The 25,928-nt window shown below is 53.8% G+C and overlaps 10 protein-coding genes across 10 annotated transcripts; 6 read left to right on the top strand and 4 right to left on the bottom strand.

Moving 5' to 3' along the window:
* Window positions 1–131: 131 nt before the first annotated feature.
* On the bottom strand, window positions 132–3,812 carry J4E78_004261 (uncharacterized protein; the record flags this gene model as incomplete). Its single annotated transcript, XM_049364890.1, has 1 exon — window positions 132–3,812. One exon carries the CDS (start codon window positions 3,810–3,812, stop codon window positions 132–134), a length of 3,681 nt encoding a protein of 1,226 aa, XP_049223968.1.
* Window positions 3,813–4,065: 253 nt separating this feature from the next.
* J4E78_004260 (DNA replication licensing factor MCM7) lies at window positions 4,066–6,652 on the top strand (the record flags this gene model as incomplete). The annotated part of the gene is made up of 4 exons (XM_049364889.1): window positions 4,066–4,114; window positions 4,164–4,542; window positions 4,589–6,506; window positions 6,563–6,652. The coding sequence occupies 4 exons, from the start codon at window positions 4,066–4,068 to the stop codon at window positions 6,650–6,652; spliced, it is 2,436 nt and encodes an 811-aa protein (XP_049223967.1).
* A 538-nt stretch (window positions 6,653–7,190) lies between these two features.
* J4E78_004259 (uncharacterized protein) lies at window positions 7,191–7,885 on the top strand (the record flags this gene model as incomplete). Its single annotated transcript, XM_049364888.1, has 2 exons — window positions 7,191–7,239; window positions 7,323–7,885. 2 exons carry the CDS (start codon window positions 7,191–7,193, stop codon window positions 7,883–7,885), a joined length of 612 nt encoding a protein of 203 aa, XP_049223966.1.
* Window positions 7,886–8,395: 510 nt separating this feature from the next.
* Window positions 8,396–9,993, top strand: J4E78_004258 (uncharacterized protein; the record flags this gene model as incomplete). Its single annotated transcript, XM_049364887.1, has 4 exons — window positions 8,396–8,402; window positions 8,576–8,938; window positions 8,995–9,784; window positions 9,840–9,993. 4 exons carry the CDS (start codon window positions 8,396–8,398, stop codon window positions 9,991–9,993), a joined length of 1,314 nt encoding a protein of 437 aa, XP_049223965.1.
* A 153-nt stretch (window positions 9,994–10,146) lies between these two features.
* Window positions 10,147–11,224, bottom strand: J4E78_004257 (uncharacterized protein; the record flags this gene model as incomplete). Its single annotated transcript, XM_049364886.1, has 2 exons — window positions 10,147–10,584; window positions 10,670–11,224. 2 exons carry the CDS (start codon window positions 11,222–11,224, stop codon window positions 10,147–10,149), a joined length of 993 nt encoding a protein of 330 aa, XP_049223964.1.
* Window positions 11,225–11,709: 485 nt separating this feature from the next.
* J4E78_004256 (uncharacterized protein) lies at window positions 11,710–13,204 on the bottom strand (the record flags this gene model as incomplete). The annotated part of the gene is made up of 3 exons (XM_049364885.1): window positions 11,710–12,638; window positions 12,689–12,913; window positions 12,964–13,204. The coding sequence occupies 3 exons, from the start codon at window positions 13,202–13,204 to the stop codon at window positions 11,710–11,712; spliced, it is 1,395 nt and encodes a 464-aa protein (XP_049223963.1).
* Window positions 13,205–13,419: 215 nt separating this feature from the next.
* Window positions 13,420–14,010, top strand: J4E78_004255 (uncharacterized protein; the record flags this gene model as incomplete). The annotated part of the gene is made up of 2 exons (XM_049364884.1): window positions 13,420–13,557; window positions 13,621–14,010. The coding sequence occupies 2 exons, from the start codon at window positions 13,420–13,422 to the stop codon at window positions 14,008–14,010; spliced, it is 528 nt and encodes a 175-aa protein (XP_049223962.1).
* Window positions 14,011–14,606: 596 nt separating this feature from the next.
* On the bottom strand, window positions 14,607–15,890 carry J4E78_004254 (uncharacterized protein; the record flags this gene model as incomplete). The annotated part of the gene is made up of 5 exons (XM_049364883.1): window positions 14,607–14,836; window positions 14,920–15,356; window positions 15,424–15,509; window positions 15,562–15,715; window positions 15,772–15,890. The coding sequence occupies 5 exons, from the start codon at window positions 15,888–15,890 to the stop codon at window positions 14,607–14,609; spliced, it is 1,026 nt and encodes a 341-aa protein (XP_049223961.1).
* Window positions 15,891–20,992: 5,102 nt separating this feature from the next.
* On the top strand, window positions 20,993–23,529 carry J4E78_004253 (uncharacterized protein; the record flags this gene model as incomplete). The annotated part of the gene is made up of 2 exons (XM_049364882.1): window positions 20,993–21,068; window positions 21,113–23,529. 2 exons carry the CDS (start codon window positions 20,993–20,995, stop codon window positions 23,527–23,529), a joined length of 2,493 nt encoding a protein of 830 aa, XP_049223960.1.
* Window positions 23,530–24,584: 1,055 nt separating this feature from the next.
* J4E78_004252 (uncharacterized protein) lies at window positions 24,585–25,331 on the top strand (the record flags this gene model as incomplete). Its single annotated transcript, XM_049364881.1, has 1 exon — window positions 24,585–25,331. The coding sequence occupies one exon, from the start codon at window positions 24,585–24,587 to the stop codon at window positions 25,329–25,331; it is 747 nt and encodes a 248-aa protein (XP_049223959.1).
* Window positions 25,332–25,928: the final 597 nt, after the last annotated feature.

Genomic DNA, 25,928 nt, shown 5'->3' with positions numbered 1-25,928 from the left:
AATACCGAGTTGAGAGGGGATGCATGCGTAAGCTTGTGTATGAATGGATATACATACTTTCCGCAAACCTACTGTGATACAACTTTTGTCATGCTGGACCAAGATCTACACTCTTACTATGCACACATTGATTACATGAGACTGCTCCTCCCTCCAATCTCCGTTCCACCCTGGCCATTCGGCAAATCTCCATCTCGCCCATCAACAAACTCTCTATAAATCTTCTCGAGACGCATCCGCTCTTGAGCCGAGATACTGCTACGTCCGCTGGAAAGAGACGACTCAATGTGCTTCCATTGGATCTGCGGATCCTTCCTCTCACCCCCGTCTTCTTGTTCTTTAGTCGCCCTGTCCTCGTCTTCTCGCTGCGACGAGCCATCAGAACGCTGGAGCTGCTTCTGCTTCTTGCGAAGAGCTTGTAGAGCCGCGATTTTCTGAGCAATCATGGCGCGCTCGGTGAGTTGGGCGGAAGTGGCTAGGGCAGAGGTAGATGTAAATGAAGGGTCGTCGCCGTAGCGGAAGTAGGAGAAATCTGGGATACCCTTCTCTTTACCATTGCCACTACCGCTGCTTCCATCTTTCTTGTGATCGATCTTCGAGGGGTCGACGTCTCCGAGCACGTCGTGGATGGCTTCCAGTTGGGCGTTGTATACCACAGCTTGGAGATCGGCGCCGGAGTAGCCTTCTGTTCGCATCGCTATTTCGCGGAGATTCTCACCTTCCTGTCCGTCGCCTAGGAGGCTGGGTGCGAGGTGCAGTTTGCGTGTTACGGCACGTAGGATGTCGATGCGCTCTTCCACGTCTGGCATATCACATAGAAGGGATTTATCAAGACGACCAGGACGGAGGAGCGCAGGATCGATCAGATCGGGTCGTGACGTAGCAGCTAAGACATAGACACCTGAAAGACCTTCCGCTCCGTCCATCTGGGTGAGAAGTTGGTTGACGACACGGTCTGTTACACCCGTTGAGTCATGCCCACGTTTCGGTGCAATACTGTCGAATTCATCGAAGAACAGAACGCAAGGTCGCGCTGCTTCTGCGCGTTCGAAGAGATCACGGACAGACTTTTCAGAGGCACCAATGTACTTGTTGAGGATTTCAGGTCCTTTGACTGAGATGAAGTTCAGGCCGCACTCGCCTGCTACGGCGGATGCGAGGAGAGTCTTGCCGCAACCTGGGTAGCCGTACAAGAGTAGACCTGATCGGAGACGTAGTGGGCATTTTGCGAAGATGGGTGCGTAGGTTGTAGGGTATTGAAGGGTCTCTAGGAGAACCTGTCGTGTTGTATGAAGACCGCCGATGGAATCCCATTTCGTGGTGGAGGATTGAAGAGTGACATTTCGCAGGGAAGCGGGCGTGAAGCCGGAGAGGGCTTGTGTATAGTCATCCCGTGTAAGAGAAACAGTAGGGGCGGTTGATGTAACTGAACGAATTAATGCCTCGTTACGGGCACGCGATGTAAGTAGCACAAGATCGCCAGGCATGTAGCCGTCTGTCTGGCCAGCGAGGTCGAGGAAGTCAATGGAAGTGTCGATGGTAAAGGCGTAATCCTCAGAGGGTTGCTGTGGTATGCTATCAGTGCTAGGGTGACTGCGGTGAGCGGTACTAGGTCGACTGGTAGATGGAGATGGCGGGAAAGCATGGCCATTGGGCTCCTTCGACTGCTCTGTTTTGGCATCCTTGAAAGCAAGCATCTCAAGGACCTTCCTTCTACCGTCTTTGTTGGGCGCTTTGAGACTGACAATCTCGCGGACAATGTGTCCGCCAACGATGACGTTGTTCAGCGCCTCTTTACCTTGCGCAGTTGCTAGCAAGACTACACCAGAGTCCATGGAGCAGTATTGCCTGACGATGTTGATCAGACACTCGCTAACATGCCGACTCCGTCCGTTCTCGTTGCCAACTTGAAGTTCAGTCTCTACAGGGCAAAGCTTGTCCAAGTCGTCAAGAATGACTACTGCATTCCCGCCGCCTCTTGCGCCCCATGAGGCAGAAGCGAACAATCTGTTCAGAGTCTCCTTGATAGTCGCGACTCGCGTCTCATCCGTTACAAGTTTGCGGCAGGGAAAATAGATGGTGTTGAATAGATACTCGGTCCGCAGCTGATGGGCGAGCAGTTGAGCGCATTGCGACTTTCCTGCTCCAAGGCCACCTGTGAGTAAGACGGAAGAGTTGTGCGTCAGGTGTGATCGTAGTTGCTGAATGAGAGGGTCTATGCCGACCAGGTTCGCAGGCGTCTGCGGTAGCGGGTCACCTTGCTGCCAGCCCTTGGCCCAGCTTGTTGGCGTTGGCACCTCTTGACCTAGCTCGAGTGGTGGCTTCCTCTCCGGGAAGAGCACCCATGAGACTCCGGCTGTCGATGATGGCGGCTCAAACCTTACAATGCCTCCTTGCCAACCAAGCTCGGAGTCCTTCACCGGAGGCAGGATCATTCCGTCTGTAAGTGGCCCGTCCAGGAGTCCGTTCTTCTTTCCGTATGTAGTTTTGATCTTCTGTATGGCATTTTCCTGGTCCTGCTTGGACTCACCGCCAAACTTCAACGACGCATTGACCTGTGATGCAATGGTGGAAAAGGGGATGATCTTGACAGACTTGACGACAGGTTCCCTTGATTCTTTCGTACCTTGCGGTTTCATGGCCGGCGGCTTGGGCGTCTGAGCTGGAGCACCTTCGATCCGGACGAGACCGCCCACAAAGTTCTCGAAGCCCAGAACTTTGCAGAGATCGGTTGAAAGTGCCACATGTCGACTATCCGGCGCGTCCTCCCATGCTATGATCTTGGCAACCACGCGCGTTGCGGGCTTCTCCTGCTCCTGCTCTTTGGACATATCCACGGGCTCCTGTAGCCCGGCGGGCTTGATGATTGACACGGAGACCCAGTTGGCGCCTCTGAGAGCCTTGGTGAGGAGTACGTCCTTGTCTACCCACACCTTCAGGCCCTCGGCGTCTGCGTCCTCTTCCTCGTCAAACCACTCTTGGGCCACACTGCGATCAACTCCACGCAGGAAGATGACGCCTTTGCTCGCGGCATCCTCGCGACCGCTGCGCCGCCGGACTGTGCTTGCCGTGCTCTTTCCGCTCTTCCTCGACGCAGCGCCTACACTTCTGCTTTCGCGCGTCGAGCTCCTTTCCTTCTGCCGTGTCTTGGGCGCCACGATGACCTCGGCGTCGGGCGAGATCTTGACGAAGAGTGAGGTGTTGGGCGGCGCAGGAGCGATGGAGGTGACGGTGATGTTCGCCGTGGTCGTGGGAGACAGGTGCAGCGTGAGAGGATGCGGCGACTGGGCCTGGGGGTTCGGGAGCGCGCGTATCTGAGAGAGGAAGTTCAGCTCCAAGAACTGGGCGTGCAGCTCTATCATCTCCCAATCAACAGGGGTCAATGGCTCGATGTTGATGGTATGCGCCTGTGGAAGATCCAGATGCAGCAGTATGCCCACCTTCTGGCCCTCTTGGAGCCCAATCAGCCTGGCGAAGGTGGCATCCACCTCGACTGCTGGCAGGTCCTGTTGGCTGACTGCCGGGCTGCCTCTCAGGCCATCTTGTCCGACGACAGGCGCGATGCGGCGCTTGCTCTGCATGCCCGTCCATCCTACAAAGACCGACTTGGGCGCGGCGTTCCTGTTGTCCGACGCACCCGGTGGGGGAGGCTGGCGGTACGTGAGCTCGACGACGACATTCTGGGCGACGGTGTTGGCGTTGACGAGCACGGAGACGAGCGAGGACGGGAGGTTGACCAGGCAATTCTTCAACGACTGCTGCAGGGCAACTTCGGCCTGGACAGCATTGCCGGCGGGCTTCTTGGGCGGCATGGCGGCGAGGGTGGAGGAGTGAATGGCGGTGCTGCTGTCGGTGCCGCAGGCCGCCTACCTCGAGCTCTCGACGCGGGCCGAGGTCGAGGTGCAGGGCGGCGGCGGTGCCCCAAAGCGGTGCTAGTCGCCGGGCGTGGGAACGCGGGTCGACGCGCCTCAGAGCTGCAACGCGACCAGCCCCAATTTTGCTACCGCGCATCCCTCCCCGCTGCATCAACCCTCGACGACGACCCCGACACCAGCCCCAGACACCATGGCGCTCCTTACCACGAGTGCGCCCGTCAACTACGACGAGCAGGAGGGTGTGTGTGCACGCGCAAAACACTGAAACCCCCAGCTAACACCCGCCAGCCGCCTTTGTTGACTTCCTCAAAAACTACAAATCAGCCTCGACCGACGCGGCCGACCAGCTCCAGGGCCTGAACATCAGCGGCAATGGCGACGAGGAGTACGACATGGTGGACGACTCGGACGACCCTGCGCCCAACGGAGCCCAGTCCCGCGCCAAGTCGAAGCTCAAGTACATGGACCAACTCCAAGACGTAGCGAACCGCGTGCGCGACGAGATCCAGATAGACCTCAACGACGTGGAAGCCTACGAGAAGGCGACCTCAGACGACGAGCACAACTACCGGCTGGTCGAGTCCATCGAGCGCAATGCACACCACTACATCGAGATCTTCTCGCGCGCAGTCGACAAGTGCCTGCCCGCACCCACCAGAGAACCAGAGTACGGCCCCGTGACATCCTGCCCAGACAGAGACTAACAGCACCAGCTTCAAGGACGACGTCCTGGACGTGATCATGACGCAGCGCTCGAAGCGCAACGAGAGACAGCAGGAGATGCAGGGAGTCGACGACAACGCACAGGCTGCGCCCGAGACCATGTTTCCTCCTGCCTTGACGAGACGATACACGCTCAACTTCAGGCCCAGGATACCGTCTGGTTCCAGCAGCCAGCGCAGCATGAAGGCGCTGGCTGTCCGCAACGTGCGAGGAGAGCACCTGGGCCATCTCATCACAGTCCGTGGTATTGCAACCAGAGTGTCGGACGTCAAGCCTGCTGTGCAGGTCAACGCCTACTCTTGCGATCGCTGCGGAAGTGAAGTCTTCCAGCCCGTGACCACCAAGCAGTTCACCCCGCTCGTCGAGTGCCCGTCCGACGACTGCAAGAGCAACAAGACCAAGGGCCAGCTCTTCCTTTCTACGCGCGCCTCCAAGTTCCTTCCTTTCCAAGAAGTCAAGATCCAGGAGATGGCGGACCAAGTACCCGTGGGTCATATTCCCAGGCAATTGACCATCCACTGCCACGGCGCGCTTGTCAGGCAGATCAACCCCGGAGATGTCATCGATTGTGCTGGTATCTTCCTCCCCACGCCCTACACTGGATTCAAGGCCATCCGGGCTGGTCTCCTTACCGACACATACCTCGAAGCACAATATGTCATGCAACACAAGAAGGCCTACGACGACATTGTGCTTGCTCAACCAACTCTCCGAAGGATGAACGAGCTTGAGAGGACTGGCCAGCTGTACGAGTACCTATCGCGATCCATTGCACCAGAGATTTTCGGTCACGTCGATGTCAAGAAGGCTCTTCTGCTCCAGCTCATTGGTGGTGTCACAAAGGAGGTCGGCGACGGCATGCGCATCCGTGGTGACATCAACGTCTGCTTGATGGGTGACCCCGGTGTGGCCAAATCCCAATTGCTCAAGTATATTACCAAAGTAGCACCTCGTGGTGTGTACACTACTGGTCGTGGTAGCAGTGGTGTTGGTCTCACCGCGGCTGTCATGCGCGACCCAGTCACCGATGAAATGGTGCTTGAAGGAGGAGCTCTCGTCTTGGCTGACAACGGCATGTGCTGTATTGACGAGTTTGACAAGATGGACGACAGCGACCGAACGGCGATCCACGAAGTCATGGAACAGCAAACCATCTCTATCAGCAAGGCTGGTATTACAACCACTCTGAATGCCCGCACCTCAATCCTCGCAGCCGCCAACCCATTGTACGGCCGCTACAACCCTCGTCTCTCGCCAATTGAGAACATCAACCTTCCTGCTGCGCTTCTCTCACGTTTCGACGTCCTGTTCCTCATCCTTGATACCCCTGCGCGAGACTCTGATGAAGAGCTGGCACGTCACGTCACCCACGTGCACATGCATAACGCTCACCCTGAAGCGCCTGGCGGCATCATCTTCAGCCCGGCCGAAGTACGACAATGGGTTGCTCGCGCGCGATCATACCGACCAACTGTGCCAAAGGAGGTTTCGGATTACATGGTTGGTGCCTACGTGCGCATGCGTCAACAGCAAAAGCGCGACGACGGCAACAAGAAGGCCTTTACCCACACCTCACCGCGTACGCTGCTTGGTGTACTCCGTCTTGCGCAGGCTCTGGCACGTCTGCGGTTCGCCGAACAAGTCATCTCGGAAGATGTAGACGAAGCTCTCCGCCTTACCGAAGTCAGCAAGGCCAGTTTGTACGCCGATGAGAACCGTGGGATTGATCACACTCCAAGCAGTAAAATCTACCACCTCATCAAGTCCATGGAGGCGAGCGGTGCTGCTGCTGTCGGTGATGGCACCAGGGGTGAGCTCGATCTTCGCAGAGTCAGGGAAAGAGTCCTGGCCAAGGGCTTCACAGCCGATCAGTTCGAGCAGGCCATTGACGAGTACTCCATGCTTGACGTAAGTACCATCGCCAAACGTTTGATTTTATGCACGATGCTAACGCTTTCTGACAGGTCTGGCAAACAACCGGAGAGGGCACAAGGCTTGTGTTCATCGAGGCTGGTCTGGAAGATGAGGATATGGACGCCGATAACGACTTCTAAAGCATGGGAGGGAAGCGACGGCAGAGGATGTAGATGTATCTGGTTACGGCGTACCACGGCGTTGGATATCCGAACGACGCTTAGCGCGCGTCTATTTTGCTTGCAGCAGCTTCGCATAGAAATTCCAATGAAGCAACGATGTACAAATTCGTCTTCCACGGCCGCCCGCCGAGTGTCGCGTGAGGTCGTGGGTGGCTGTCACATGCCAAGGCAGCCGTCTGCAGGCAAGCATCATGGGGGGTGGTGAACCCTCGCGGGGTCGCTTCCGAAAAGTGGGAAAACTCACGTTTCCCAGCCCTGTTTCACTGTGCGATCTCTCACAGCCACTCGCAGTTCCTCTGATTACTTATGTGGTGAGAATTCGCTTCGAGTCTCGTCCACGGTCTTACCTTCTTAAAGAGGTTACCTCCAACTGCGAATCTCGCGACGCGGCAGAAACCAGCCAGATAAGCTTGCGCCGGCTCTCCTCTCCTCTCACTGTGATTTCTCGATCAACCGCAAACCCCAGACGAGTTCGCGCTCCCCAGAATTCTTCGCAATGGCTCCAGGCGCAGCAAACAACTTTGCGCAATTCATGGTGGTAGGACGTAAGTGCACCCCTCCATGCTGCCTCCGCCCACATCCACAACACTTGATTGCGCCCCCATTACACCTGCTGACGAACCCGCAGCAACATGTTTCTTCCTCGGTATCATGTTTGCGCAACTCCCATACGACTACAATGTACTATGGACCATGCCCGCCGACCGATCAGCCTACTTCGACATCCTTGAATCGCACATCAAGTTCCTCTATGCCTCGCCTCCCATCGTATCGCGCATCCTCAACCTAGCCATCGGCACCGGCCTCCTCGGCTTCCTCATCAAGCTCTTCAAGCCCAACCAAGCCAACATGCTCTTCGATGGCGCATCGCTTGTACTCTACATGGCTGGTATCACCGTCTACCTGACCAACATCGTCAAGGGGTTCAGGGTCGTGACAGCGGGTATCTACGGTGACGTGAACAAGGCGGCGCCGGGTGAGATCACGGACGAAGATATGGGAGATTACATCTCGAGAGAGGACACGTTGAGGGTTTTTGCGGCTAGTAATACAATCCTGGCGCTGGTGCTCGTGGGTGTGCTGGTACTGCAGGCCGGGCAGTGGTACGCCAAGAGGGCTGAGGAGAAGGAGATCGAGGAGTTTGAACGCAAGGCTGCGGAGGCCAAGGGCGCTGGGAAGAAGAAGCAGTAGAAAACAAACTCGCTGCTCATGAGTGGGCTTTGGGGTAGCGCTTTCGCATCTCAAGGAACTCAATTTGGGTCAAGTAGGCTCTCAGCTTTTCTTCTCTTCTGTCATGTGTAGTTATCAAGAGTTGGGATCGGTTCGTGGTATACGAAACGAGTTGTGTAGGAACAATTGGGTACATAACACTCTTCGTGAGATGCACTTGTTCATGACTTAATATCTTTCAGGTTCCTCTATGTGCTTAGTATCAACCGCTATTCCCTTGATACATACGAATCCTGCCTGTCTCCACGATCGATTCAATCCTACCATCTGAACTCACCTCAGAAAGCGTCAGCGGTGTATATTCGGTTTGGTAGCGCTTTCCTGTTTGGCACAACTTAACAACAATAACAACTCTCACCTGCCTGACCTCTCTTTCCCCCCTGCCAACCTCATCTACATCCTTCACAACGACTGGCACCTCTTGTTTCGACATACCGCGACATTTCAGCTTGATTGGGGATATGTTGACCGATGGCTAGTGCTACTCACTTCACCGATTGACAGATACGCACACGGTCGCACCTTCTCACCGCTCACGGGAGGACTTACGCCGAGCAAGCAAGAGGTAGTTGCGGCCATTGAACTTCATGAATTCTTCATCTACGTTACGTCAGGGGAAAGCATTACCAACCATGTCGCGGCACCAGGCAGCTTCCGCTCGCGGACGCAAACAGACCGGGGCCAGGACCAGGATGGAACACCGAGATCGAGCTGCTGCGGCCTCAACAAACGGTCTGCTCAACCGCCAATTCGCCAGCATTACGGACGTGCTCGTCAAAGCAAGTCAGCGTCGCAACGCGGAACTACAAGAGCTGCAGCAGAGGCGTTCGAGGCCAGTACCCATCCCATCAACACCAAAAGCTGCACCAGAGCTTCCTGTCACCCCCGAGCCTGAGCTATCACAGGGCAGCGATTCTTGCGACGATCGTCCCGAGCTTGAACAAGCTTACAAAAGTGACGAGAATATTGCGAGCGACGAGCCAACGGCGGCTGCGTCTGTTGAAGGATCATCAGGTAAGGATTTAGGCATCAACTGATCGCTCAACTCAGCCCGACTAACCCGCAAATAGATATGCAAGAGACACAGGTTCAGCTGCGCGGCGGCTACTTATCGGACCGTGCCGAGAATCCCAAGATGATGCTCGCGGAGCTCGATTCGTCGCTGCAACAGCGTTCAGACATTGGTAATAAGGAGAAGCTTGATGGTGACTATGATTTATCACGAATGCTGGCAGATATGAAGCGTGATCTGTTCTCGTCAAAGGATACTGTGGTTGTACGCGACAACAGTCCGAAAGCCACGGGCGCAGACCTCAGTTTGAACAAGGAAGACGAATTGTCAGCTTTGGCCGAGCGTCTAGGCGTCGACATCGACGAAGACGATATCATGGAGAACAAGGAAGCCATGCCTGCTGAATCAGGTGAAGAGAAGCAAACCCCTAACACAGACCGTTCCGATGATGAAGAAGATAACCTCGAGACTCTCCGCGCGAAGATGAACGCTATGTTCTCACCACCCTCCAACCTGACCCCCGACAGCTCTCGCAGAACCGCCCAGGCCGTATCTGTTGTCGACAAGACACTAGCCTCTCCCCAAGACACAACTGCGATACTCGAGCCGAAAGGCATACAACGTCCAGATATGAATGACTCTGAGGCCAAGAAAGAGAGGGAAGACATGGTGAAGAGGGAGAACGAGAAGCTCGACGCCACCATCAAGTACGTCCTGGAAGAGGAAGAGAAGTATCACGCGATCGAGGAGAAGAAAATTCTACCAAACCGTTTGATCATCACCAATCTCGCTGCTAGCGTAGACGAGGAAGCCATCCGCATACTCTTTATCGAGTACAGATGGGACATGTAAGTCATACACTATACACGTCAGTGAATGCATGCGCTAACTAGAGTTCGCTAGTCGCAATATCACCATCCTTCCCGAACGCGAGCCGGTCAAGAGGACTAGAACGGCATATATCGACATGGACAGCAGGAAGGAGGCGATTCGTGCGTCTTATGAGGTTGGAAGCATCTACGGATTGATTGTGAAGATCAAGTTGGCGGTGGAGTAGAGAGGGATGAAGGCTAACATGCTTGTATGTGGACTACGAGAAATCGGGCAATAGTGTATTGTATCTGTGAAAATACTTTTTGAGTAACTACTCAAGAAGAAATACACATCCGGTGTGTATCAAGCAGTACCTTTTCCATGGAAGCGTGTAGCCTCAGACTCCCTTGTCGCTCGCTAGTGCCTTCTCCAGCTCACGATCAGCGCTCAACTCCTTCTCAGCTCCCTCAATCACACCCCTCAGTCCTTTTGCACAGGCCTCCAACTGCGCCTTCTCCACCTCGTCAAGCTGAACTGGCATGGCTTTGATGATACCCTTTCGACCAACTACTGCCGGCATAGACAAGCAGCAGCCCAGCTCAGGCTGGTAGAAGGACAAGGGCCGAACGGATCGTGAGTCGAATAATATATACTTGCAGATACCAGCCGCGATATTTCCGATACCGTAGCTTGTGCAACCCTTCGCCGCGATGATCGCGCCAGCTGCTCCACGAGTATGAGCCGATATCTGGTCCTTGAACTCCTGAGACATCGTGTCTGGCGGAAGAGCAAGAGAAAGCGGTGTTGTGCCGATAGTAGCGCTGGACCACGCAATCTGTGTCTCAAATCAGCATACATATCTCTCCTGTCTCATCATCCTCCTCTCTCGACGCAGATCAAGTAAGGGAAACTATACTCACAAACTGACTATCCCCATGCTCCCCCAACACATAAGCATCAATACTACTCGGCGCCACCCCCGCCCTCTCACTCAGCACGCCCCTCAACCTCGCAGAATCCAAACTCGTCCCTGTCCCCAACACCTGATTCTCGGGCAAACCCGACAACCGCCTCGCAAAATACGTCAGGATATCCACTGGATTCGCCACAAGCAGCAAGATCGTGTGCGGACTAATCGGCGCCATGGCACTGAAGATGCTCTCTAGAATGTGCAGGTTACGGGATAAGAGAGATAAGCGTGATTCTCCTGGCTTCTGCTTTGCGCCGGCGGTTATGACGACGATGTCTGCTCGGCCGGCGTCGGCGTGCGTTCCGGCGCGCACGCGGACAGAGGTGCCGCCGCGGTAGGTCGCGTCGTTTAGATCGCGGACTTGGGCTTCCAGGAGCGTGGTTTTGGGGTCTACGAGGATTACCTCTGAGCAGATGGGTTGCAGGATGAGGGTGTAGGCTAGGGTGGAGCCGACGTCGCCGCAGCCGAGGATGGCGATTGTGGTTTTTAGTTTGGGGGATGCCATTGCGTTGTTATGGTATGTTGGTTCTTGTGGTTGTGTGAGTAGGTAGTTGCACTGTCGAGGTGTTTGTGTGGTGGAAGAAGTTAGGTGATGAGAGGCGCGGAATCTGAGTGAGTTGTAGGACTAATAGTGAGAGGCTGTGGAGATTCCATCGCTTGAGGATATATATATACTCTACTCATCCATGTGTCTTGGAAGTCGCATGTTGTGTTACGTTGCCAAGGCCTGGGCTGCTGAGAAGTGGTGTGATCTGGGGTGGAGCTCAGCCACTCACCACCCGCCTCATCGCGCAAACACGTGTTGATAGTATCAAACTAACAATGCTTTTACGGGTCGTTTTCGTGTCGCATCTTACTGTGCTCAAAATTGGATGCATAACCCCGACGTATATACTATCCTTTGTACTCAGAACAGCTCAGTTTCAAGGTCGGTGGTCAGGAGCTCCAGGTCCAACCTCCTTCGTAGTAGTGAAGGCAGACGTGTACATATTAAGCCCACTGTTCATGCAGCTCATCCTCCAAGGGCAGCATCGTCTTTTGCAGTTCTTTCGACACCTTGTCAGCCTCCTCCCAGACACGAAGAAGGTTCCGTCCTGCGATCTTTGCAGCATCCTCATCGCTTATGCCCTGCCTCAGCAATTCTGCGATAAGGTCAGGGAACTTAGATACGTCCTCCAGCCCCTCAGGAGTGCTCTCAATACCATCATAATCCGTGCCAATCCCAACGTGATCATACCCAATCAACTCTCCAATGTGTCTGATATGACGTACGACGTGCGCTAGGGTGTTGTTCTCCGGGACGAAATCTGGGAAGGAGTTTGGCGTCTTCGAAGCCTTGCAGGATACAAAGTCTGGATTAAAGTTGACCATGACGACAGAATTGCGCTGCTTGACGAGCTGAAGTATGTCATCGGGCACGTTTCGCGGATGCGGACAGATCGCGTGTGCGGAGCTGTGGCTGAAGATTGGTGGCGCGATACTGCCGTTCCAGTTTCCGTCACCTCGACCGACGAGTACGTCGCGCATGGTGTCTTGACTCACGTGCGCTAGATCTACTAGCATTCCTAGGCGGTTCATCTCCTTGACGAGGTCGCGACCTGCGGGACTGAGACCTTTCCAGTACGGTTTCGCAATGCGCGCGCTCCAGTCGGATCCCGTCTCGATTGCTGCATCGGCATACTTGTTGTGGCAGTTCCAGGTCAGAGTCGCGTATCTGACTCCAAGCTGGTAGTAAAGTCGCAGAGTAGAGACCGAGTTGCCGATTTGGTGCAACCCTTCGATAGCTGCTGGTGCGATGAAGCCACCGTTTTCAAAGGTTTTGATGGCTTCCGCGCTGTTCCGCGATGGAGTGAAGTATTTTGGGTATTGTTGCCCTAGGCGGTTGAATAGATCTAGCTGGCCGAGAGTTGCTTTCACGACTGCATACATTAGTATCGATTCAATGCTCTGTCGAGTCAGATTGCCTTACTATTGTGATATCTTTCATCAGCAAAGTTCGTCTCGTCGCCCAATGGACAGAGCCAGAAGGCACTCCAGAAGGCACCACCTTGACGTCCCTTTTCGAGGCGGGGAGTATCGACATGCTGCGCTAGTCCGCCATTCTCGAACTTGTCTGCGAAATCGCTGCCGGATTCATTGTAAATACGGTTGTTGTATTTGCCCCGGATGAAGATCATGAGATCGTTATGGCCATCTCTTGGGTAGTCAGCATGTGGACCTGCATTTCACGTCCGTACGGCTGACCAATGAGTGGGTTCTCTTGCAGTATCTTGACCGCTCTCTCTTCAACTGTCAATGGCTTTCCACATGCGTGCTTGTGGCCTGGAAACAACGTCCGGATCTCTGTGAGCCATATGGTCGACGCGATAAGGAAGAGGACTACGAGGAAGATAACGTCATCAAACTTGCACAGGCGCCGTCTCGAGGACCGGCGCTGGATTGGCGCAAGCTTTTCGCTGGTAGGGAGGTCGCCCGCCTTCTCCATTTTCATTTTCAAAATAGGAGATGCAGGTGAAAAGAAACATGGTGCCAGGTTGAGCTGTTATCATCCAGGTAGATCGGTCTTGGCAGGAGGGCGCGGACGGATTTTAGGAGTTTGGTCCGAAACACCACGCGACGCGAACCTCAGAAACATTACAGCCACGAACACCTCAACCTTACATCTGCAATTTTCTCAGTCGCAGCCCATAGTCCACAAGTATGGCGATAATATCAGCAAACACCATGATACGCAGTATCGCACTGTTTCACCTCACACTTGCAGTCGTCCTGCTGCGGAATCCCGCCCTGATATCGAACCAAAGCGTCATTCTCCTGCTAGGAGAGTCAATGCAGCTCGTACGTACTGCAATACTTCTGCTGCTTACTCAAGTTGTGTCTGAAGTCACTAACACACCCCAGCCAACACCCCGCGACTTCAACAAGCCCTCGGCCGCAACAGCCTTCGTAGCCATTCTCTTCGCCTTCATCGGCTTCTCCGACCTGACGGCCCTCTCCCTACACGAAGACGTTTTCGACCACTTCTGGGGTCTCCAAGCACCCATGCGTCTCCTCTTCCTCTTCGGCCTCACCTCATACTGCTATGTCTTCAAAGAAGGTGGCATGTTCGCACCAAGGGGCATGGACTTCAGAATGCACGCTGGCGCTAGTCTGAACAACAGCTTCATTTTCACATGGGGCTTCATGGAGGTTTCGGCGTGGTTCTGGGTGTTTACCACGTTGAGGGAAGAGAGGACGGAGAGGGCGAAGAAGGTTGCCGAAAAGGAGGCTCGCGAGAAGGATACGCTGTGAGACAGCTTCGAGGAGTCAGGCCACGTTTCAGAGATGCTTGAATTTGGATGGCAGGCAACTGGTTTGCTTTGCAGAGTTCAAAGCCCTGTGCGGTGGTATAGAGTAGGGGGACTGAAACTGCCATGCCACGCCTCTGGAGCCGGTAGTGACCCAAGCCGTCGGGCGAAAACAACATCTCCCTACACACAAGACGACAGCACAGCGACGGATGCTCAGCAGAAGACAACATGCCAGTTTACAAGTCGGAAACACTACTGAGCTAGTCTGCCTACTGTCAGTGGGTGCCCGCACCGAGGACAGCGTACGGACATGCGAACTTGTTGCTTCGTCGGTTGTCCTTCGATTCAATCATAGCCAATTCTGGATCATCGAATGTGTGTTCAGTCAAATATGTCGCCCAAGGAAATGCAAAGCCCATCTGAATCATCGATGCTGCCATGCCCAGCTGGTCCTGCGACGTGACTGGACCGGGAAGCCCTTCCTCCAGACCCAGATGCATGCATGACAGGGATCACAGCGTCCTGCAAGGCGAGTGCATCAGTTCAACACTACTGGAAAGCGAAGCAACCTGTGCGGAAGAACTGGATTGAGCCTATCTAATACGTGTAGCAGAGCGTCCCTCCTTCTGTATTCAACAGGTCCTTGAGCGTGGCATTCCCTGCTAACAAGCCAATGTTGATGGTAAAGTCCAATGTAACGTTCTTGCCGCTGTAATCAAAAGGCGTAATGGGCCCACCGACTTGATTGAGACGCGTCTCGAGATCTTCCTGTTGCCATTCCCAAAAGATGCGGTCAATGTTGCCATGATGCAGGTAGAAGAGTGGATCTGCCATGCGTCAGCATGTTTCCTAGTGATATGTCTATGTGGCAGATCGGTATTGTCAGAAAGAATGAGAACCAGGTACTCACCACCAGGGCTCTCCGCCGCGTTTCCCATGGTACCCAGGATGCCACCGATACCAAAGTGGCCGCTGGCATGAATGTTTGGAGGATCAAAGCTTCGCTGCTTCTCAACTGTCCTTGCAATACTCGTATAATCCGGTTGTGCTAGGACTTCGTCGACCAGTCGTTTGTCTGCCATTCGATTAACGATCCACGGAACAAAGTCTCGTTTCAAGCAGTGTGGAGTGGGCACGTTCACTGTGAAGTGGGGAGGCGCGAATGGCCCGTTCATTACACATCCTCCACCGGTGTTGCCTGTAATGTTCAAGGGATTTTGGGCAGGAGTAGCTGCGACAGGATAGCCGTTGCCACCAAAACCTGTGTCAGGGTTGAAAATTTCTGAATCAAACGGACGGGAGGATGATTCGTTATGCGGTTCGGCATCCAGAGACCAGTCCCAGTATCTGCGCATTGGTTAGATTGAAAGCCATTGATGTCATGAGGGTATATTTGGACTGGCTAGCAACTTACGGTTGGCCTCCAGTATATCCGCATTCATCCCTCAGTGCCTTTTCGTAGGTTGCCGTGAAGTAACGGTGCCATAGAAGGAAGTGACCCTGAAAGTATCAGCGCGCAAGATCGAAGCTGGGCCAGAGGGGTTTGACGTACAACCCAATGAATCTGAGGCTTCTGGAGCATGTGAACAGCTTGATGATCATCGAATCGGTTTACGGCTCCTTCAATGCCGGATTTGGCCTTTGTATGTGACAAACACAGAACGGCATCGATGTAGGATTTCTTCTGTGGTTCTGACAATTGTCTCCTATAACTGAAGCATTAGTAATGCATTCGGCATCGTACAGCTTTTGATGATCTTACCATTCCACCCTCTTGGGTGGGTTTTTGCATGAACCCAAATCAGTAGTTGCAGGTAACGCTGCAGCTGCAGACCATTGTGACAAGCTTAACCCGACAGGGAGGAGTTCGAGAAGACGCATGACGATTGAGCCGAAGATTCAATGCTGAAACGTAAATGACGGGAGGAACTGTCACACGTGCGATGCCTTCGAGAACAGAAACGTTCTGCAGGATCTGCAGTGTCTGGGTACCGAAGAGCTCTCTCGTATACGTACAGCGAAGTAGGCACCTGGATAGCTGATGAAGTTTGACGATTAACAACACCCATCTATCTTATACAAAAGCTCCGCGATCTGGCTGCCGACAGCCGATCTGGAATTGCGCAACCAGATCGCCTAAAGTCTTTTTGGACCTTTCTCCCGCGGTTGCATGGGAGACATTGTTGAGTATGGCAGGGACAACTGCCGATGATCCATACCTGATGCAGGCGAGACAGAACCTAGGAACCCATAACATCGGTGTACTCTTTACCTGGAAGACACGCAGGCGCAATATCTGGACCGTTCTGCTAACTTTGATCTTACAATGCGCAGTCTTGGCTTTACCAGGCGTAATCTCGTAGCCCGTTGCTTGGGTACATATATATTGTTGCTGACATATTTGCCTTGGCTAGCTACCTGGGTTTACATACAGCAAGACAATTCCATGCGATGCACGCCATCTACGGGTACTTGTAGCCTGCGCCAGAGTCCTGCTACTGGCCTTGCCCGTCTGGAGGACCCCGGCGTACGGGGCGAGTGGCCCGCAAAGCCCGGGAGACATCCGGAGGCTCATTCGAACCTGGCTTGCCACCTCCGTAGTCAGAGAGGTTGTGTGTGGTAGATCGTTACGGAGTGTCGGGCGTAGATGCGCTTACAGGGATGGTGAGATTGCGCAGCCGCAGCGTGTTGCCAGGGTTTCTCGGTAATGCTTCTTGAATCGTGTCAGGACGGACATCACGCAGCGTGATCTTCCGACCACGCGAAGGATGCAAGGACGCCGCTCTCTCTTCTTTCAGCGTTGCGCGCCTGAACTCCGACACACGGACATGAATCGAGTTCTTCTCACTGTTTCCCCGGTGGCTAAATCATCAGTTTTGGTGGATGGCCGCCCTGACGCAACAGAACTGGAGCATCACCGTTTCTGGTCGGCCACAAGCCATTTAGTGATGCTTGCATCGGACTTTGACATACATATGTATAGTGAAGAATTCCGTCTATGCGTCCGACGGAGCACATTCTAGCTCTCGAATATACTCAGGTACATGCCATCTGCCTTGCATTCCAACGGCCATTCCTGCCCTACTGTATGTAGGCCGTTACCCAGGTATGATCGGGCCGAATCTTAGTGCAGATCATGAATCTAGGCAGCCGATGTTCCTGATTACGACTGGAGTTCTAGTCCTGCTATCAACAATCGCCGTAGCTCTGAGGCGAGTACCTGCAGCATTGGCGACATCCTTGGGTAGTAAGACACTGTTTGCTAACACCTGCGCAGGCTTTACTGTCGCATCTTTCGCATCCGCAATGTTGGACTCGACGACTACTTTATGGTTGCTGCCCTTCTTGTCACGATTGGCATGGCAATTATGAATGGGTTTCATATCAGCTGGGGCACTGGGTATGGTTCGATGGTTGCAAGCGTATGTGCGTCGCTGACTACGACAGACAACATTTGAAGTACTTGGATGTGCCCTCTATGCGGATTCCCACACTCAAGCATTTCTATTTCTACCAATTGGTATACCCTGTGGCACTGTTCTTTGTCAAGGCTAGTATATTGGCGCTGTACCATCGTATCTTTGAGCGGTTACAGTTCCGGTACAAAGTGTGGTCTGTAGCTGCATTTGTCACGATCTATACAATCGTGGTTCTCTTCGTCAGTGTGAGCTCCTCGTTCCTCTGCTTCAACTAGAGATGGCATTAACTCCTACAGGCTTTCGAGTGTAGACCCAAGCCATCACAAGCATGGTCACCTACGTTTCCAAAGGGATGCAACAATTTGCGAGCTACCTACTTGGCACTAGGAGGCATCAATATCCTTACTGATATCACAATCTTTCTACTGCCCTTTAAACCCTTTTGGAAGCTACAGCTAGATTCGAAGCGGCGATTTGCGCTCTTTGGCGTCTTCGGGGTTGGCGGCATCGCCGTCGTTGCGTCAATAGTAAGGGTTTATGCACTATGGCTGTACAATGTCACCAGAGATATATCGTACGATTCGATATTTGTGAGTAGCTTCCAATGTGGCCCTGCTCGTCGAGATGCTGACCGTAAATCAGATTCTTCTTCTATCACAGATCGAAGTAAACGTCGCTATCATATCCGCCTCGGTTCCCGCCTTACGGCCACTTCTCCGCAACACATCTCTAGACTTTAGTCAGCCGGACGCGTATGGTAGCGGCTATCGGCGTACAGTCAGCAGTGGATCCACCATTAATGGCCGAAGTGATCGCAATCTGATTGAATCTAGCGGTCAAATTTCGCTCCTCTCGATGGAGAGGCGTAGGCCGGTGATAGAACGGAAAACCTCATGCGGAAGAGGAATGAATAAAACGAGCGAAGATTCAAATATCAAGGACGATGGTATCACGAGGACAACGGAGACAACGATCGAATTTGAGCAGATGCCTACTGACACCCTCCCACCCAGCAGGCGTTGGATGACTACAAGGCATTTGAATGGTACACGGTAGAAAACAACATGTGACACACTACACAGTATAACGACTTTGACTTGTAGGATCATGGAAACGTCACTATCAATGAATTGACCATTTGTTTAAGCTTCAGACTTGACTTGAAAACCTCTTCCTACATTACACGCGCCAGAAAGATCGCATCAAGCAAGGAGGCAAAATGACGCATCTCAAAACCACAGTCGCTGTGCGTTCGGAACTTCCGCATAACAAAGACCCATTATTTCACGCCACAGCTCCCTCGTGGTACCATGCTCAAAGAAGAAGCATCAACATGCCGGGAGCTAGTCCAAGAGCCCCGATCGCAAATAAGAACATTTCTCCAAAGCCTGAGGCACTTCCAACGCGAAGGCTGACAGCAGCGCCGGAAAATTCTGCTGGAGTGGAGGTACTAGGCGATGCACTAGTGATAGTTGATGTGGCAACTTTCGCGGATGTCGCATCTTCTGAAGATGTGGTCGCCCTTGATGACGACGAGGCAATCCTAGACGTCGATGCAGGGGCCAAAGTCGAACTCGGTAGTGGTGTTGCCTCAACCGTAGGCGTCTCTGATTGTGTCTCTAGAGCAACGCTAATAGAGGCACTGATAGATTCGGCTGCAGAGTTGGCAGCCCCCACATCCGACGCTGTCAGCGAGAAGGTGGTGTAGTACGTCGTTTCCGTGGATGTGATCTCGTAGGAAGCCTCGAAGTAATAGTAGTAGTAATAGGTATAGTAGTATGTCAACGAGTAGGTGTACCACGAGTAGTCGACAACAACAGGATCTGGGATTGAGGTTGCGGATGGTGCTGGTGTAATGGAAGCAGAGGGTGGATCACTTTGGTCAATGCGAGGGACTTCGGAGTATCCGTCAGGGCAGGTCTCGCCGGGTAGATGATAGTAGTCGCCTGTGCAGCATGTACCAGTAGGTGGGATGCATGGGAGATCGCCTGATAGTATTAGTCTCGGGTATGGCTCAATTAGAAAGGATATTCACCAGGGCATACTGGAATCCATCCAGGTGAGTTGCACTCTTGAAGCTGACGAGGAGAAACGCTAGGCACTTCCTTTAGAGGTCCCGCTTTGCCAGCGAATACGGAGTACGAGAAAGCGCTCAACAGCACTAGTGAATGAGCGAGCATGATTGCTAGTAAGAAGCCGGCTTTTTATGAGAACGAGAGATGGTGATGATAAGTGAGCTGGCTGTTGAGGTCCGTTGGTGAAACAACAGAATAGCCTTTCCAGCCTTCAGCAACCCCAGACTTTATACCACCATGTCGCCAAAAGAGCAGTAAACATAGCCTACCTGACAGCCTGCCTGGCAGCCTTCCGTGATCGCAGATGTCAGCTCTTCATCTCCACTGCTGCGGTTGTGCAATATCATGCTTGGCGACATGTCGTTGTTCCAGGAACTTCGCCAATGGGCCTTATTACGGCACGCCACGAGAATGAAGTGTACAACGCCACAACAGTCCCATTGGCTGCCCATGGACGATGCGAGAAATGCGAGGAAACACGTGAAGTGTACCTGGGGGCCGAAATCGGATTGGCCAATCAGCTATGGCCTTGGTCGCTACACAATATTGAAAATAGTGCTGTAGGTCGTATAAACCTTCAGCCGCAGTCCCTACACGGTGAAGATGTCCATTGTACAGACCGGAAAGTTTGGGTTAAGCAAGTATGCCTTGCGCCAAGGTGGTTGAGGAGTTCTTGCTGCGGCGAGGCGTGTACCTAGGTATTGTCACAAGCAGCTCCCAATGACCACCACCTGAACTTCCTTGATTTAGATGACGCCATGATCTGCACAATTGGCACAGTAGGATCGTTGGTAATTCTCCACTTTATGGTTGGTTAGGACTTACTCGTCGATGTGCGCCCACAGTGAGTCACGGGAATTCAAGGCGAGGTCGCGGTGTGCATCATGTTAATAGCGTGAGGGAGCCAGATAGACCGCTGCTCCAAGTCACAAATGCATTCTGCTCGGATGCTGAAGAGCGTGACCTCGTGATGCGAGATCTGCCGAGGAGATAGCAGAAGATGATCAGACTTGGATCTGGCACGCAATAGTCGTGGTGCTGGCATGAAGATGATCGCATACGAACTCATAGCCGATGCATTGCCTGGCGTCCGATGATCCTGTGTGTCGCATTCCTGAGGGCGCGCAAGTCGTATGGCTTCCCGTGTTAACGATCGGGGGCTGCAGCAGAGCTGTGCGTAGAGCGAAAGGAAAAAGAAGATAGACCTTAAAGAGATGACTAAGCTTTGCGATGGGACGTGGACGTGAAAGTCGATGGCTCGTGTGATGGCGTTCTCCGAGCGACCGGGGCCGGCCGCGTCTCTCCAGTCTTGCAGGGTCCAAGGTCACGACCCGACCGTTCGCCATCGCGTGTCCCCCACTTTCGCAAACACAACGCCTGCTTGCGACCAGATGGGTTTCTTCGCAAACTCTCCTACTTCTCTCTTCGCTCCAGGCGGATACGGCTGACGAGTCCCGCGTGTCCGATGCCACGCAACACACCAAGCACCATGGGCGAGGCAGCACATGCAAGCTACAACAATGCCATCGAAGAGCTGCGCGCAGAGGAGTACCCCATGCTGCAGGGTAAGTTGGTAGAGTATCCTCGTGGGCCTATGCTTACTTATCAGACACGACGTACCTGGACCATGCCGGCACCACGCTCTACTCCAAATCGCTGATCGAGCGCTTCTCGGCCGACATGATCGCGAACCTCTACGGCAACCCCCATTCCGCCTCCAATGCCTCCCAACTGACGACGCGGCGAATCGAAGATGTGCGGCTGCGCCTCTTACAAATGTTCAACGCCGACCCCCAAGAGTTCGACGTCGTCTTTGTTGCCAACGCCACTGCTGGGATCAAGCTGGTCATGGATGCATTCCGGGATCACGACGAAGGATTCTGGTACGGCTATCACAGGGACGCGCATACGAGTCTGATAGGGGTACGCGAGGCAGCGAAGGAGCATCGATGTTTCGCTTCGGATGGCGAGGTCAATGACTGGATTGACGCCCAAGACACTGGAGTTGGGTCGCCACAGCTGTTTGCATATCCAGCGCAATCCAACATGAACGGGCGTCGCCTGCCGTTGGACTGGTCACACCGCATGCGTACGGGCCAAAGAAAACCTGTGTACACCCTGTTGGATGCTGCGGCACTTGTCTCAACATCGCCTCTTGATCTCGGGAATCCTGACGAGGCCCCCGACTTTACGGTATTGAGCCTGTACAAGATATTTGGCTTTCCCGACCTGGGCGCCCTGATAGTCAGGCAAGCATCAGCATCGGTTTTCGACAAGCGACGCTACTTCGGTGGCGGCACAGTCGAAATGGTCGTGTGCTTAAAAGAGCAATGGCACGCCAAGAAGGCGGACGCATTACACGAAAGATTGGAAGACGGCACTCTTCCGATACATAGTATCATGGCGCTTGATAGCGCCATGGCCGTCCACAAGGAGCTCTACACCTCATTGGACAGGATTTCGAGCCACACCACCTATCTCGCCCGGCAGCTGTACGAGAGACTTTCGTCGCTACGGCACGGGAATGGCGAAGACGTCTGCCACGTGTACAAAGACCCAGCCTCCAACTACGGAGATTCGCTTACCCAGGGCCCAGTTGTTGCGTTCAATCTTCGCAACCAATGCGGAGGCTGGGTGAGCAATGCAGAGGTGGAGAAGTTGGCTGCAATCAAGAACATCCAACTCAGGACCGGCGGACTCTGCAATCCCGGTGGTGTTGCCTCATCGCTAGGATTGGCACCCTGGGAGATGCGAGAGAATTTTTCTGCCGGGCAGCGGTGCGGTAACGATAATGATATCCTGCGTGCGAAGCCGACCGGCATGATACGCGTCAGCTTTGGAGCGATGAGTACCCTATCGGATGTGGACAAGTTTGTTGGCTTCGTGCGCGAATTCTTCGTTCAGGAACGCCAGCTGCTGGACACGTCTCCAATGATGTCTGCTGCTGTAGAGCCACCAACTCAAAGTCGCTTGCACGTGGAAAGCCTATCTGTCTACCCTATCAAGAGTTGTGCGGGGTTCAGCGTACCGCCCGGTAGTGCATGGGAGGTGCGCCCAGAGGGTCTTGCGTGGGATCGCGAGTGGTGTTTGGTTCATCAGGGCACCGGAGCCGCACTGAGTCAAAAGCGCTACCCAAAGATGGCTCTCATACGTCCCAGTATCGACCTCGAGAAGGGATTTCTACGGGTGAGCTTAGTAGGCGCTCTGCAGAATACAACAGATATGCATGAGATCACTGTGCCTCTCTCCGCGGATCCACGAATGTTCACCGACGGAGGTGTATACAAAGACGCAAGAGCCAAGGTCTGCGGAGATTCTATCCAAGCAAAGACCTATAGGTCGAGCGACGTATCGGCATTCTTTACGCGGGCTCTTGGGGTGGCCTGTCACCTTGCACGCTTCCCTGCTGCTAGCAACGGGAGCGCCACCTCAAGACACTCCAAAGCGCATCTGCAAAAGTACCAGAAGGCGGGCGCTATGCGAGTACCCGGCGCTTTCCCAGAAACGGTTCCCATTACGCCCGGCGCGTGCGTTTCGAAGCCAATCTTACTAGCAAATGAGAGTCCCATCCTTACTATATCACGATCGAGCCTCAACCGCCTTAATGAATTGATCAAGGCAGAGGGCGGTAAAGCGGCGCAAGCAGAGGTGTTCAGAGCCAACATCGTGGTTGCGGAGAACCCAGCGTACCCGCCTGGGCTGGAAGACCCGTATGCGGAAGACGACTGGCGCTACCTCCAGATTGGCCATCAGTACTTTGAGATGCTAGGAGCGTGTCGCAGATGCCAAATGGTCTGCATTGACCAGCAAACCGCCGAAAGAAACCAGGAACCCTTTGTAACGCTCTCCAAAACACGACGTTTTGATGGTCGCGTATACTTTGGAGAGCATACTTGTCATGTACCCTGGGACAATGTGCCATCTCCTCTGAGGCAGAACCCCGCCATCACGGTCGGCGATGCAGTAAGCCCTATTAGAGAGGATGAGATACACCAGAACAGCCAGCTGCAGGCCCTCGTAGGTTGAGCCACCCAGGCCACCCAAGGACCAACTTACTACCCTTGTTGGTACGCGGCATAGCTGAGTATTCTTCGAGGCCACACGGCCGCAGCGTTCGCGCGTGGCTTCAGATGGTATACAGCAGGAGACGGTCATTGGCCAGGTAGCTATGTACAGTGTAACAGAGATTAGACGGGCGGGTCGCCGAGCACACGGCCATGGAGCAGTTGAGACGTTGATGTAGGCAACGTGATAGGCATACGCAATTCACGGGAAGGCCCATGTGTAAGCGCTGGTAGTGATGTTTCAACGGCGAACCAGAGTCAGGTGTCTGGTACGTAAGAAAGGTGGCAGATGGCATGAGACGGAAGCGCGCGCGCCCTCCGAAGCAGCATAGACATAGACAGCGGCTGCAAGCAAGACATAAAATCGTCTAATGCTCCCACGAGATGAGACGCACAGCTTGCACACAGCTTCAATCTATTTCCAGCAACATCGTTCATGAGGCACATTCCTTTGCTTGCTACTTTGCCTTGATCTGACGCCAACGTCTCATCAGCTCGTCTCAGGATCTCTTACCGGGCAAACTACCAGGTCGCCACGTTCAGCTTCAGATTACGAGCTTGCCTCCCGCACATCGACACCGCACATCACACACCCGAAAGCTACGCGGCGAATCAGGCGCGCTTTCAGGCCGGTCAGAGTCTCGAGACCTGCAGGGGCTGAACAAATCACACATCTTGTTTCAGCGTTGGGCAGCGAATCGAATCCCTGTGGAGGTGTTCGCCAGTGCACGGGGCTGCATATCCTAGTCCTCGGCGCTTAGAGAACGCTGGGACGCTTCGCGCCCAAAATAACCGGACACGACCCATACAGCGGCCAACAACAACAGCGCATCCGCGCCAAGCTAGTGTCATAGTACATACAATAAACACTCTCGTCCCCAGGCGCCAAACGGTACCTGTCTGCCTGCCTCGCTCTCTCACCCCTCCACTTTGCTGTGGAAGAAGGCATAGCACAGCTTGCAGTAATACCGACCAGGATCCAAGTCATTCGTTCACCACCACGGTATATTCAACACCATGGCTGCCACTGACTCCAAGCCGACGCTGTCTACGCTCAAGACGCCCATGTCTGCCACCTACCCCTCGGAACTCAGGTCGCCCATGATAACCTCAGCAACCACTCCCATCTTTGCCAACATCAAGCGCGAGGATTCGGATCTCAAGACACCCATCACGCCACCAACAGCCTACCTGGAATTCCTCAAGAACTTGTCACCTGTTCTCTCAAGCCCAATGTCCACTGGTACCAGCTCCAAGTTCGTCTTCGGTGACAGTCGCCCCACCTCAGTAACATCATCGGCCTCCAGCGCGTCCTTCACATCGACATCAGCCCCAGTAGACAAGGACAAGGACTCGCCAGCAACTTCAAGATCCAGCAGCTGCAGCAGGTGCGACACCACCAAGGACGAGCCACCAATGTCTGCACCACCAACCAAGCTCCAGACCGTTACTATCCCACCACCATCACCCTTCACGCGGCCCCATTCAGCGCGGACACCCCGCCTTTACATCCCCCAATCACCCTATTCGCCCGCTGCAGTACGGTCACCAGCAAGCGCAAAGTCCATCCAATCACCATTTTCTGCCGTCGCCTCGCCCAAAACCTGGGATGCGGATAAGAAGACTGGCCGGTCAAGGCGCGTTAGCGTGCGCGAAGTCGTTACACGGACAGTGACATATAGTCGCACACCAGTCGACGCGAAAGCTCCACAGTTTCCGCAAATTGACCCCGCACCCCGCGGCAAGAGGAGGAAGGTCGAGTAGAGATACGCCATCGTTGCGCAAACTACCGCTTCTGAACCGGCCTCAGCATGGACACCCGTCTAGTGCTACACCACGATACTCTTCCAAGCTCTGCCCTGGTGCATACCGTAACGCTTTGAATTCCCATTCGCCAAACGTCTACTATTTTACATTATACACGACTTACAACCATCCAACCCGGCCACTTCAACTAATATCTCGGGTCCAGGCGATCCGAATCGCAACCATTATCTTCAATCATCATCATCCAACATCAATCACGACCGCGACATACCAAACCATCACACCATGAACACCTCTCCCACTTTTCCTATGTTTACTACCCCACATCAATAGGGAGCGACGTTATGGCCACGTCACTTCCCTCTCACGACCCTGTCACGGCGGAAAACATGTCTTCGGCGTTGGGGCTTCACCATTACATTTTACCACATTTTACTAGCGGATACCAATATACAGCGGGCGGGAATGCGCCGGCGCTGTTTGATTGGCTAAGCGAGTACGGAGATTACCTCTTCAATCTACTCGAGAGAGGCGACCAAAGGACGATGCACGCGCGCGCGCGCGCACGCACGCACGCAAGGTTTCCTACTTGCC

The sequence above is a fragment of the Alternaria triticimaculans genome (assembly GCF_023758025.1).
Source record: "Alternaria triticimaculans strain BMP 0046 chromosome Unknown scaffold_4, whole genome shotgun sequence".
Lineage (NCBI taxonomy): Eukaryota > Fungi > Ascomycota > Dothideomycetes > Pleosporales > Pleosporaceae > Alternaria > Alternaria triticimaculans.
This window is presented reverse-complemented; position numbering and strand designations above follow the sequence as displayed.